We start from the raw sequence: 13836 nt of genomic DNA on the forward strand, positions 1-13836 counted from the left end.
CACTTAAAATCCTAACTCTATGGTTCCATAAGAACAAAATGTATTAATCATAATTATTCAGCAAGGATTGGGTGGATCATAGGCTGTAACAGGGATTCACAATTGCTCTGGTGCAAAGTCTATCATTCATGGAATTACAAAATAAAATATTCACCATTTTCTCATCAATTGAGAGTCATTAAAAAATTGCTTGTGCATCATAGTGAAAAGAGATCTGAAACCTAATCAGAATCATGATTGATGAAATGTTTCAGGACTAGGTAAAGAGCAAGTTCACGCTATATTCAGTAGTTACTATTCGTATTTCAATCTTTGTTTGTAAATGTTTTTTGCTTGTCGTAAGTTGTTCACTAGCAACTACACATGAATATATTGTTGCTCCAGATATCATTTCTTTTAGTTGTTCTTTCCCATTAGTGTACAGTGGTTAGTTTTGTCAGGTAGTAAATGCTGTGCTTATAAGTAGAATGATTGTTTTTGTTTATAGTTGGAAGTGGTAGCGATGGAGAGCCCAAAAGATTTTAAGAAACAATTGGTTGTTGAATTTGAAGGTGAACAGGGTATAGACGAAGGCGGAGTGTCGAAAGAATTTTTCCAGTTAATTGTTGAAGAAATATTCAATGCGGATTATGGTATGTTCACAAAAAAATTTCTTATATGGAAATAAGATTTGAATTGTGTTTTTTCTGTGCTTTACAGTAATTTGTGTGTCTCCACAGGTATGTTCACCTTCCAGCAAGAAACTCAGACTGTTTGGTTTAACCCCACATCATTTGAGAGTGATGCCCAGTTCACATTGATTGGCATAGTCTTAGGTTTAGCAATATATAACAACATTATTTTGGATGTCCATTTTCCTATGGTGGTGTACCGTAAGCTGATGGGAAAACGTGGAACATTTTACGATCTCCAGGACTGGAATAAGGTTTGACATTCATTACATTTGTTTCATTTCACAGAACAATAGTAGTATTGTAACTTGTCTTATAGTTGAACCCTCTCCCTCTACTTCCACCACCCTCCTGTGTGTGTGTGTGTGTGTGTGTGTGTGTGTGTCGGGGGGGGGGGGGGTTGCATGCACATAGGGTACATTAGTTCTTTGCCTTAGACAAAAGGTGATCATGTTGACACTAATGATTATACACTTGTCTTGGTCATCAAAGTTGTTCTGTACTTTAACTTCTAATGACATGTTAGAGGTTACCCCATTATCAGATCAGTGACATAAGAATACAAAGTAAGACATAATGTAGAAATGAATCTTAAATTGAAACAGTGGAGTCAAGTTAAAAAAAGAGAGAGGACCAGAGCCATAATATATAAGGGCATAACAGTTAAATTTCAATGCTGTTCAGATTCTGATGTAGGATGTGATCTTCACAGAGGCTCCGGGTATTTTACAACTAATATTAATAGCAAAGATACATCTTATTACAAATACAAACACATGTAAAATGAGATAGTAGGAAACAAGGATATTAATGGAATCAGGATCACCTCTGCCACATACAGCAGGCCAGTGGCCAAAATTTTTTGTAGTATGTAAACTTCCATTCCCATGCGTAACAATTCACCAAACAAATGCACTAAATTTTTTAAGAAAACTGCATACTGCGTAATATATAATGCAATTGTATCCAACTTATCTGACAAGCCATTTAACACCAGATATTTGAAAATAATAAAACAGTGCTTCAACAAGTTATTAAATTGCCCAGTGTGAGAGTGAATGGCAGAACCTAACAGTTGTAAAATATCTGAAAGAAGGAAGAGTGTTTATAAAGACGACCAAAAGGGGGTGCAACTTTACAACACACATCATGTATCAGTCAACATTAGCCATTTTAAGTAAACATCCCTAAAATACCATGCGTTATCCCAGTGAAACAAGATATCTCCCGAGAGACAATAACAGTACACTATAGTCTATTGAAGATGTCATGGAAGTCTCACATCTGCACCAAAAGGCACCACACTTGTTGTCCTTGAAGAAACTGAGGTCAGTGCTCTGCATAAAAAGCAGCAGATCACATAATAAATGAAAAAAGTGGCTTCATCAGGAATTGGTTTTTCTGGTGTTTGACAGCCTCTTGGAATAAACTCTGACCACCAACTACAAATATATAAAAAGCAACACTATATCAGTTATATCCTTCATTTAATAGCACATGTAGCTTACTGTTGGTTTACTTAAAATTATAAACAGTGCCTGTGATATCCCTTGAAAACTGTTTAAACATATATTTGTTTTGTTGAGTATTACAATGTGTTCTACAATTAGCATATTGTCATAGTTGAGATCTTATGTTATATCAGAGGGAGTAAGTATGACATTTTATTGAATACCATTAATTTTTGATATTGCAGTATGTTGACTGTCATGTACCACTGTTTTGAATTAAATTATGCTTGGAGTAGGATATTGTCCCACGTGTCGCACTCCATTTCAATAGCTCCAAGGCTTTTATTGTACACTGTCAATAACATATGGTGCTCAACTTTTGTTTCATGTGTAACTGGTACTTGTATTTTAAAACTGCATAATGGTTTTCACATGCAGTGCATTCCATTGCAATTCAGTAGCACGAAGCATTGTAGCAGCGGCTTGCATAATAGCATTTATCTGTGACACATTTGCTAGTTTCTTACTTTGGTATCATGGGTATAACAATACTGTAATCTATAAAAAAAAGGCAAAATGTTTTTGAAAATTAGTTTATTTTATCTATGAACAGTAGGTCAAACATTTTAATATTTCACCGTGTTCGATGTTATGTGCTATATTTTTACAATTATCTCAATACCCCTGTGTGACTGTTTTAATTAGCTGAGAGACAGAGAGAGAGAGAGAGAGAGAGAGAGAGAGAGAGAGAGATGATATATTACTTTGCTGCCAGGTACCACTGTTCAATTAATTTAAAGAGCACTTGATTTCCTATATGCTCTTCAGTTCATTGTAACTTTAATAGTTTGTTGTGCTACAGGTACAGCCACTCACAATAGCACTCGTTAATTGCACCCACTCATAGTAGCACACATTAATTACAAATGCTACTTGCTTCTTTACAAGCAGTGCCTGTACTTCACAGTTGGCCTTGTAACAGGTTTCCTTTTGGTGTTATTTACTCCATTCTGCATTTCTAATCATATCACGGATGTGTTTGTGTTGTGTTCATTGGGCCAAGGCATCGTGTTTGTGATATCAGTATAGGAAGCAATAATTTGTTACTTTTGTGATGTACAAGGTTGTTTCAAAAATAATGACCTTATTTCAAAACTCCGTATTTATCAATAAAAACATACTACAAACATGGTATGAATTGAATTGCAAAATACTCATGAAATCTTAGTTTTAGCTTTGCTACTACAAATGCTCTGTGTTCACCAGCAGTAGCATGAACAACATTCAGACAATAACTAAATTCATCATAAACTTTACACATTGTATCTGCTTTTGCCAAAGTTATATAGGCTGTTATTCCATTCTTCACTTCTTCAATGTCATAAGGTAAAGGGGAGATGAACACACTTTCCTTCACATATCCCCACTAGAAAAAATCAAATGGGTTCATGTCTGGCGATCTTTGAGGCCAAGAATGGGAGGCAGCATCCATGCAACCTACCCATCATTGAGACAGAGCATCATTGAGAAACTAACCCACATTCTTGTGCCAATGTATTGGAGCTCCATCTGTTGGAAAATAAAGTTGTCAGAGTGCTCCTGAAGCTGTGGAAAAAGGAAGTTGTGCAACATTTGAAGATAGCCCATTCCAGTCACTGTTTTTCCTCAAAACAGGAGGGACTGTGCACTTTTTCACAAGAAATGGCACAAAAAACATTTGCTTAAGGTGAGTCTCATTTATGCTAAATGTCATGAGGGTTCTGGATTCCCCATACGCTCACTTTACCACTAATGTGAAATCTTGTTTAAACACTGAAAATTAACTGTGATAAAAATGTAACACATTTTTCATTTTTGTGCTGTTACTGATGGACACAGAGTAGTTGTAGTAGCATAACTAAAACTTTAAGACTATGTGAGTATTTTGCAATGTATATTTATAGTATTTTTTTATCAATAAAAATGGAGCTTTGAAATCAGGTCATTCTTTTTGAAACACCCTTTAATACTATTTCTTATGTTGTGTGTAAAGTTACATGTAATTTCCATATGCACCATACTCCATCTTAAAGTGAGGGCAACATCCCAATGGTTATCTTAATGAAGGACCCTTCCCAATGGTTATCTTAATGAAGGACCCTTCCCAATGGTTATCTTAATGAAGGACCCTTCCCAATGGTTATCTTAATGAAAAACCCTGCTCCCACTGTTCTGTATTTTACAATTTGGTATAGCATTATGCTTTGTATTCTGTAATTGACATGAGGTTTTACATCGTTTCATTGTGGCAATTCAGTTATGACAATTTGAAATATTATGTTGACCGTTACATGATATCAGTTGTGAAGTTGTATATGCGTTCCTGTATGCACCCCATTCCTTTTCAGATAAAGAATTGGCATTCCGTTTGGTTGTCATAATAAATGATACTGCTCCCTCTTTCCCATATTTTACTGTTATGTTCTGTCATTAAATGTCATGCACCGTGTAACTTGGTGGCTTGTTAAAGTATTGTTTGCATTATTTTTAAATATCCTGTGTTAAATGGTGAGTTGTATACAATTGCATTATATATTTCCCAGAATACAGTTTTGTTAAAAATGTAGTGAATTTGTTTGGCAAATTTTGATGCAAATGTGATGACAGTTTAGATATTACAAATATTTTTGGCTGCTGGGCTGTATACGGCAGAGGTATCTTGTAAGTACAATAATATCCTTATTCCTCTACTACTATCTTTTATGTACGTGAATTTTGATTTACCGTGTATTAGTTGTTGTTAACACTAGTTGTGGGTTAGTGCCCCATTGGGATGTGGTTTGAAAAAACACAGGCACGACACATCATTATTGAACAACTTTATTCATAACTCATTGTGTAGAAAATAACACAGAACTAAAAACAACACACTTGAAAATGTGCATAGTGACATTATAGACACCAAAGGTATTAGGTAGGGGCAAAATTTGAATCTCTACGTGCTCTCTCAATTTTTACAGTCAGTTACAAATTAAGAATTGAGTCTTATGTTCATAGCTTTGGGATTGAAGTCAAAGTCCTTCAGCACATTTCTTGCACTTCAGTGCAGAAAGAGGTGTCATTAGTACATCTACCATCAGATCTTCTGTTGGCTGATAATCCAGTTTCAGCAGCTACTGACCAAGTGTGCCTGTGCAGTGATTAGCTCACTGGACTCACACTCAGGAGAACAACTGTTCAAATTTCTGTCCGGGCATACAGACTTAGGTGTTCTCGGATTCCCTAAATTGCTCCATGCAAATGCTTTGAAATGCTTTGAAAAGTGCATGACTGATTTCCTTCTCTATCCTCTTCACCTCCGCCTCTAATGATCTCACTGTCGACGGGACATGAAACACAAATCTTCTCTTCCTCCTTCAGTGGGTACTAAAGTAGAGCTTGACGTCTGAAGTGGTATTTTACATGAATGTGCTTCATCTTTAAGTGGAAAACTGACTTTTGTGCTAACTTTTCAGCTGATTGTCATTGAACAAGGTGGTGTATGCTGAAGATTCCTTCCTTATCCCTTTGATGTAGGGCAGTTACTTGTCTGTGGTTCCTTTGAATCTAAGGGTTTGCTTAGCCATTATCAGTGAATAAAATCATGGCTGTTACTCTACTGGCTTAGCTTACTGACTGCATAGTATATGTTAAGTCCAATACTGAAGACAGTGTACATCAGTGCTCCAATCAATTCCCTGAATATTATGTTAAATCAAAAACCTTTCAGTTATTTAATTTCCAAACTTAATTTGGCTATAAGTTTCAGTGACTTCCTATGCCATTTTCAGGCCCCCTGAAAGACGTGTAGTAAAATTCCAACCTTGATTCTGCTGAAAATACTGGTATCTATAGATCTATGCTTGATACAATGATCACTTCAACCGTTATCTGCCAGACGATGATCTCAGTAGAAAGCAAAAATCTACACACACCAGTATTTGAACGCTGGCCTCTATTTTGACCAGAACCGAAGTAGGGATCGTCCTATGCATTGGTCAGGGTATCTGAAGATGATGCGGTAAATTGCCAGAACTGGTAACCAAATAAAATAACAGCTTGGAAATTAGACAGCTGAAAGGTGTTTGATTTGGCATCCTGTATCAAACAGCCAAGTCCCCACACCATCTCTGAAAAGATGGACATATAGAGTTCTCCAAATTTATAATGTGTGTCATCTTCTATACTTGTAGTTTTTGCATCTAGTTTGCTCCTGTGCTGCATCCAACTTGGTATACCACAGTCGAGCAGCTTGGTGCAGCCCATAAATGACTTTTCTAAGTTTACACACTGTAATGATTTCACTATTTGTAGCCCAAAGATGTAAACAACCATGCATGAGCAGCACCTATTACATGTAGCGGGTCCGAAGCCTATCAGTTACAGTCATTCCTCCAAGAAGGAAGTACATGGCTCATGTTGTTTGTAGTTCAACAATGCCTACACGCTCAGTACCGCAGTTGATCGCGTCTGCATTGTTACTTTGTGCCAGGAAGGGCTCTCAAAAAGGGAAGTGTCCAGGGGTCTCAGAGTAAATCAAAGCGATGTTGTTCGGACATGGAGATGATACAAGAGACACAGGAACTGTCCATGCCATGCCTCACTCAGGCTGTCAAAGGGCTACTACTGCAGTATATGATCACTACTTATGGACTATGGCTCAGAGGAACCCTGACAGCAATGCCACCATGTTGAATAATGCTTTTCGTGCAGCCACACAACATGGTGTTAACTCACTGTGCACAATAGGCTGCATGATGTGCAACTTGACTCCCAATGTCTATGGTGAGGTCCATCTTTGCAACCACGACACCATGCAACGTGGTTCAGATGGGTCCAACAACATGCCGGATGGACTGCTCAGGATTGGCATCATGTTCTCTTCACCAATGAGTGTCACATATGCCTTCAACCTGTCGCCAGAGACATGTCTGGAGGCTGAACACCTTAGACCCACTGTCCAGCAATTGCAGCAAGGTGGAGGTTCCCTGCTGTTTTGGGTTGGCATTATGTGGGGCCGAAGTACGGGACGATGTGACCCACTGACCACTCTGAGGGATCTACGCCAAATCTCCATTGAGGAGTGGGACTATCTGGACCAACAGTGCCTTGGTGAACTAGTGTGTAGTATGCCATAACAAATACAGGCATGCATCAATGCAAGAGGATGTTCTACTGGGTATTAGAGGTACCAGTGTATACAGCAGTCTGGACCACCACCTCTGAAGGTCTTGCTGTATGGTGGCACAACGTGCAATGTGTGGTTTTCATGAGCAACGAAAAGGGCAGGTTCTCTAACTCTCAGAACCGAGGTGACGAAAAACATTTTTTTATGTGTGTATATGGTCTCAGACCACACTCAGTGATCTGGACCATGCAGTGCATCATTGACAGTGATCTCTATTGTATTTGCAGTGAATTGAAACATCCGATGAATCTACAAACTACTGAACAGGTGTGATGCTTGATGATGAATTACAGTCTTCATCACAGAATAATTTATCTTCAAGATTGAATTCTTGGCCTGAAGTGATTAGAAGCCAGTCTTCATCAAAGCTGTAGAGTACTTTGTCTGACAGTGGCTCTAATTCAGTGTTTTTTCACCATTGAAATTGCTTCACATGGAATTCATATCGATGCCTTCTCTTGGTGATGGCCTAGTTAATTGTCATAGAAGTCCAGACAAGTGTGTTTGGGCTCAAAATTGTTACGATCAAGGAACTTCACATTTCTTGAAATGTGAATCCTCTGATATCTTGGTACCCCCACCCAACAGACTTTCAAATAGTTAGAGTAGCCTACAAAAATCCCTTCTTTGCTCTTAGGGTCAAACCTTCATTTGTTTGACGATTTATCTTGGATGAAAGCCTTTTGGCTACATATACGAAGATGAGACAGGTCACCTTTCCTCTTCGGCCACTTGTCATATAGGGTTCCATCAGATAGTCCTTTAGTTAAGCAATGGTTTCAGATGTAGTTAGCTGTGTTGCTAGCTTCAGCCCAAAATGATGGTGGTGGTCCTTACTCGAGCAGCATGCAAAGAGCCATCTTGATCACTGAATTGTTCTTTCATTAGGCAACACCATTATTTTGTAAGGTGTGTGGTCATCTATAAAGGGCACAAAACCTCTCACACTACCAAGAAATGTTTCTCTTATTGCCCACAAACATCAGAGTGCATTAACTCTAGAAGTTTGCATTATCTTCTTGTTTGGTGAAAAAAATGGACATGATTGTTTCCTCAAAGATACACAATGCATATAGAGAGATTGACATCACTGAATTTCAGATATGTCGCGTACTTGTTTTTGAGCATTTTGATTGTATCTTATAGAGTTCAAGTTGCGTAATTGAGCATGCCAGATTTGGGTTTCACTTTGCATATCTTTTGCCTCATCAGCAGTGCACACTTTTGGTCCATTTTCTTGTAAATAAAACAAGCTCCCAACTCTGCACGATTTCAGTGGTTGTAGCAGGTCTCTTGCCTTGACGACAGTATGGCTGTCTTTCCCCACATCTTTCATCTTTTGTAAGTTTATAAGAAGGCTAAACATCACTGTGTTTCTTTCATGTGTGAACACTTTCAAATCGTTGCATATGTGTGATGTGGAACCATTGAGCGTGCATTAAAAATGTTGGAGTTGCAAAATTTCAGAACAGGTTCATCCATAGAGAAATGGCAGTGAGCTCAGTTGACACTATTCACAGCTTGCGCATTACGTTACAAAAGCTGTGAATGAACAGTGCAAGCAGAGTTTAGCGTGGTCAGTGCATGCAGAATCTGCATCGATTCTTACAAATGAGCTTTTCTTTCTTCATTCAGACATATAATATGTTCCATAATTTAACAACAAACTGTCTTTGAGACATCTGTAATTTTCCACGTATGTGTTCTTCAATGATATGAGATGCTAAAGTAAACATTTTGTTAGAAGAACCAATTCTTTTTCATATTTGATATAGTATGTGACTGGTTCAGTGGTATTTTTGCTGTATCGAACATCTTCAGCTTTTTTCCCATTATGTTGTATGTGCAATGTCATTTTTGTGTCTGTGCCATTATTGAAAGTATGTATTTTGTGATCTTTTTAGGTGAAATAATTTCAGCAGACTGAATGTAGCATTTCAAGCTTCATTTCATCATATTCTGTTTCAGTACCATTATGGTGTCTTTGAGTATCTGGACATTTAATACGATAATATGGTTAATAAGTTAATATGGCAGCTTTACTGTATGATTAAATGATGATGGCGTCCTCTTGGGTAAAATATTCCGGAGGTAAAATAGTCCCCCATTCGGATCTCCAGACAGGGACTACTCAAGAGGATGTCGTTATCAGGAAAAAGAAAACTGGCATTCTACAGATCGGAGTGTGGAATGTCAGATCCCTTAAACGAGCAGGTAGGTTAGAAAATTTAAAAAGGGAAATGGATAGGTTAAAGTTATAGTGGGAATTAGTGAAGTTCGGTGGCAGGAGGAACGAGACTTCTGGTCAGGTGACAACAGGGCTATAAACACAAAATCAAATAGGGGTAATGCAGGAGTAGGTTTAATAATGAATAGGAAAATAGGAATGCGGGTAAGCTATTACAAACAGCATAGTGAATGCATTAGTGTGGCCAAGATAAATACGAAGTCCACACCTACTACAATAGTACAAGTTTATATGCCAACTAGCTCTGCAGATGACGAAGAAATTGAAGAAATGTATGATGAAATAAAACAAATTAATCAGATAGTGAAGGGAGACGAAAATTTAATAGTAATGGCTGACTGGAATTCGAGTGTAGGAAAAGGGAGAGAAGGAAACGTAGTAGGTGAATATGGATTGGGGCTAAGAAATGAAAGAGGAAGCCGCCTGGTAGAATTTTGCACAGAGCACAACTTAATCATAGCTCACAGTTGGTTTAAGAATCATGAAAGAAGGTTATATACATGCAAGAATCCTGGAGATACGAAAAGGTATCAAATACATTATATAATGGTAAGACAGAGACTTAGGAACCAGGTTTTAAATTGTAAGACATTTCCAGGGGCAGATGTGGACTCTGACCACAATCTATTGGTTATGACATGTAGATTAAAACTGAAGAAACTGCAAAAAGGTGGAAATTTAAGGATATGGGACCTGGATAAACTGAAAGAACCAGAGGTTGTTCAGAGTTTCAGGGAGAGCATAAGGGAAAAATTGACAGGAATGGGGGAAAGAAATACAGTAGAAGAATGGGTAGCTTTGAGGGATGAAGTAGTGAAGGCAGCAGAGGATCAAGTAGGTATAAAGTTGAGAGCTAGTAGAAATCCTTGGCTAACAGAAGAAATATTGAATTTAATTGATGAAAGGAGAAAATATAAAAATGCAGCAAATGAAGCAGGCAAAAGGAATACAAACGTCTCAAAAATGAGATCAACAGGAAGTGCAAAATGGCTAAGCAGGGATGGCTAGAGGCCAAATTGAAGGATGTAGAGTCTTTTCTCACTAGGGGTAAGATAGATACTGCCTACAGGAAAATTAAAGATACCTTTGGAGAAAAGAGAACCACTTGTATGAATATCAAGAGCTCAGATGGAAACCCAGTTCTAAGCAAAGTAGGGAAAGCAGAAAGATGGAAGGAGTATATAGATGGTCTATACAAGGGCGATGTATTGGAGGACAATATTACGGAAATGGAAGAGGATGTAGATGAAGATGAAATGGGGGATACGATACTGCATGAAGAGTTTGACAGAGCACTGAAAGACCTGAGTCGAAACAAGGTCCCAGGAGTAGACAACATTCCATTAGAACTACTGACGGCCTTGGGAGAGCCAGTCCTGACAAAACTCTACCATCTGGTCAGCAAGATGTATGAGACAGGCGAAATACCCTCAGACTTCAAGAAGAATATAATAATTCCAATCCCAAAGAAAGCAGGTGCTGACAGATGTGAAAATTACCAAACTATCAGTTTCATAAGTCACAGCTGCAGAATACTAACGCGAATTCTTTATCGACGAATGGAAAAACTGGTAGAAGCCGACCTCGGGGAAGATAAGTTTGGATTCTGTAGAAATGTTGGAACACATGAGGCAATACCGACCCTACGACTTATCTTAGAAGCTAGATTAAGGAAAGGCAAACCTACGTTTCTAGCATTTGTAGACTTAGAGAAAGCTTTTGACAATGTTGACTGGAATACTCTGTCAAATTCTGAAGGTGGCAGGAGTAAAATACAGGGAGTGAAAGGCTAATTACCATTTGTACAGAAAGCAGATGGCAGTTATAAGAGTCGAGGAACATGAAAGGGAAGCAGTGATTGGGAAGGGAGTAAGACAAGGTTGTAGCCTCTCCCCAATGTTATTCAATCTGTATATTGAGCAAACAGTGAAAGAAACAAAAGAAAAATTCGGAGTAGGTATTAAAATCCATGGAGAAGAAATAAAAACTTTGAGGTTTGCCGTTGACATTGTAATTCTGCCAGAGATGGCAAAGGACTTGGAAGAGCAGTTGAACAGAATGGACAGTGTCTTGAAAGGAGGATATAATATGAATATCAACAAAAGCAAAACGAGGATAATGGAATGTAGTCGAATTAAGTCTGGTGATGCTGAGGGAATTAGATTAGGAAATGAGACACTTAAAGTAGTATAGGAGTTTTCCTATTTGGGGAACAAAATAACTGATGACGATCGAAGTAGAGAGGATATAAAATGTAGGCTGGCAATGGCAAGGAAAGCGTTTCTGAAGAAGAGAAATTTGTTAACATCGGATATAGATTTAAGTGTCAGGAAGTCATTTCTGAAAGTATTTGTATGGAGTGTAGCCATGTATGGAAGTGAAACATGGACAATAAATAGTTTGGAGAAGAAGAGAGAAGCTTTCGAAATGTGGTGCTACAGAAGAATGCTGAAGATTAGATGGGTAGATCACATAACTAATGAGGAAGTATTGAATAGGATTGAGGAGTAGAGAAGTTTGTGGCCCAACTTGACCAGTAGGAGGGATCTGTTGGTAGGACATGTTCTGAGGCATCAAGGGATCACCAATTTAGTATTGGAGGGCAGCGTGCGTAGAGGGAGACCAAGAGATGAATACACTAAGCAGATTCGGAAGGATGTAGGTTGCAGTAGGTACTGGCAGATGAAGAGGCTTCCACAGGATAGAGTAGCATGGAGAGCTGCATCAAACTAGTCTCAGGACTGAAGACAACAACAACAACAACAACAACATATGGTCTCTGAGAACCAGGTCAGTTAACTTGAATGCATCAATGAATTTGACGTACGTAGGGATTTCAGAAAGTAAGTTAACCATTTTGACCATTGTGTAACTATAACGGTGGAGGCAGGACAGTACAGTTCTTGTGGGCAAAACATTTAAATTTCATCCAGATTTATTGTGAAATTCTGTTGGTATATGGACCAGCTTCAATATTGTGTCCACCTTTAGTGAAATAGTGCCAACTCTTTGATCAAGGCCACACACAGACATGGATGATACTGAATGGGAAGTCCAAATCCCATCTCCATGCTTTTTCATGTTTTTTGCAGTCTGAAAGAACATCTGGGGAAAGAGATTATCAAGTGACGAGGATACAGCGGTTCATAGATTGAGCAGAGGCCAAAAAACTTATTTCTCTTGTCAAGGAATGCTCTGACCATTGTTTATAGATACTTTGTGTCCAAGTTCAAAAGTCGTGCCATGTAATTGGGTCACTTAGAAGTTCATTAGAGTAATCAATAAAAGTTACTTGGCTTACCATAATCATGTACATCTTACTTTTTGAAGTCTCGTCATAGGAAATGCAAGGGAAGGAAGGAGCAAAGGGAGATGCTTATTATATAGCTGAGGTGTTGAGTGTAACATTACTGATCTTCCATTCCCATTTATTTTCACTTTTGTGATCACCAGCTTGCTGATCAGAAGTTTCATTATTATTACAAAATAAATGAACAATGTAAAAATGCTCTCTCTTGCTACTGATGAATGTAGTCTTGTTCATGGTGCCTATATAAAGATATGTGTAGGAAGATGTTTTATAAGATGTTAAAATCAGAGTAACTACATGTTTAATAACTACATTAAAGATGGCAATGATAAATAATTCTTTTAATAGCTTGTATGCAAAGCTCTTTTTTCACTAAGTGGTTTTTTAGTGGTTATTCTAAAAATGTAAATTTTGAGTTTGCACTAACTGTAATTGTGCTTTACCATGGACAAATCAGGCAAGCAACAAGTGTCTTTAAAACTAGTTGCCTAGTAAAGCACAGGTGGGAATAATCAGCAACGTACATTGCGGATCTTGCTCCCCCCTCCCCCCTCCCCCCTCTGTATAACATCACATTACAATAGTATTTTCTCTATAGTAAACCAGACAGTCAGTTATTAATGGAACAATAACTGGAATATGTGAGAGATACACTGATCAGCCGGAGCATTGTGACCACTGACCTACTATCAATATAAACTCATCCAGGTATGGCAGTGTAATCTGGCAACGGATGACTATCAGTCAGATACACATTCGGTGAATGTAGTATTGGAGAGTGTGCTGTCCGTCTGTGGAATGGGGAAGACGTGTGATCTATCAGAGTTTGACAGAGGAAGATTGTGATGGCCCGAAGGCCTGGCATGAGCATTTCACAACCTGCACGATTTCTCAGGTGTTGGAGGAGTGCTGTGGTGAGTGTTTTCAACATGTGGCAAAACTGAGGTGGT

At 38.3% G+C, this 13836-nt stretch overlaps 1 protein-coding gene across 3 annotated transcripts in view; it reads left to right on the forward strand.

Annotated features, from left to right (window-relative positions):
- Positions 1–13836, forward strand: part of LOC126282147 (ubiquitin-protein ligase E3A) — a 126420-nt gene that overhangs the window by 67270 nt on the left and 45314 nt on the right. For all 3 annotated transcript variants that reach the window (XM_049981649.1, XM_049981650.1, XM_049981651.1), the window contains exons 7-8: positions 488–632; positions 720–925. In XM_049981649.1, the coding sequence (XP_049837606.1) occupies positions 488–632; positions 720–925 (351 nt within the window). The remainder of the gene's footprint in view (positions 1–487; positions 633–719; positions 926–13836) is intronic.

The sequence above is a fragment of the Schistocerca gregaria genome, chromosome 7, assembly GCF_023897955.1.
Source record: "Schistocerca gregaria isolate iqSchGreg1 chromosome 7, iqSchGreg1.2, whole genome shotgun sequence".
NCBI classification, from domain to species: Eukaryota; Metazoa; Arthropoda; class Insecta; order Orthoptera; family Acrididae; genus Schistocerca; species Schistocerca gregaria.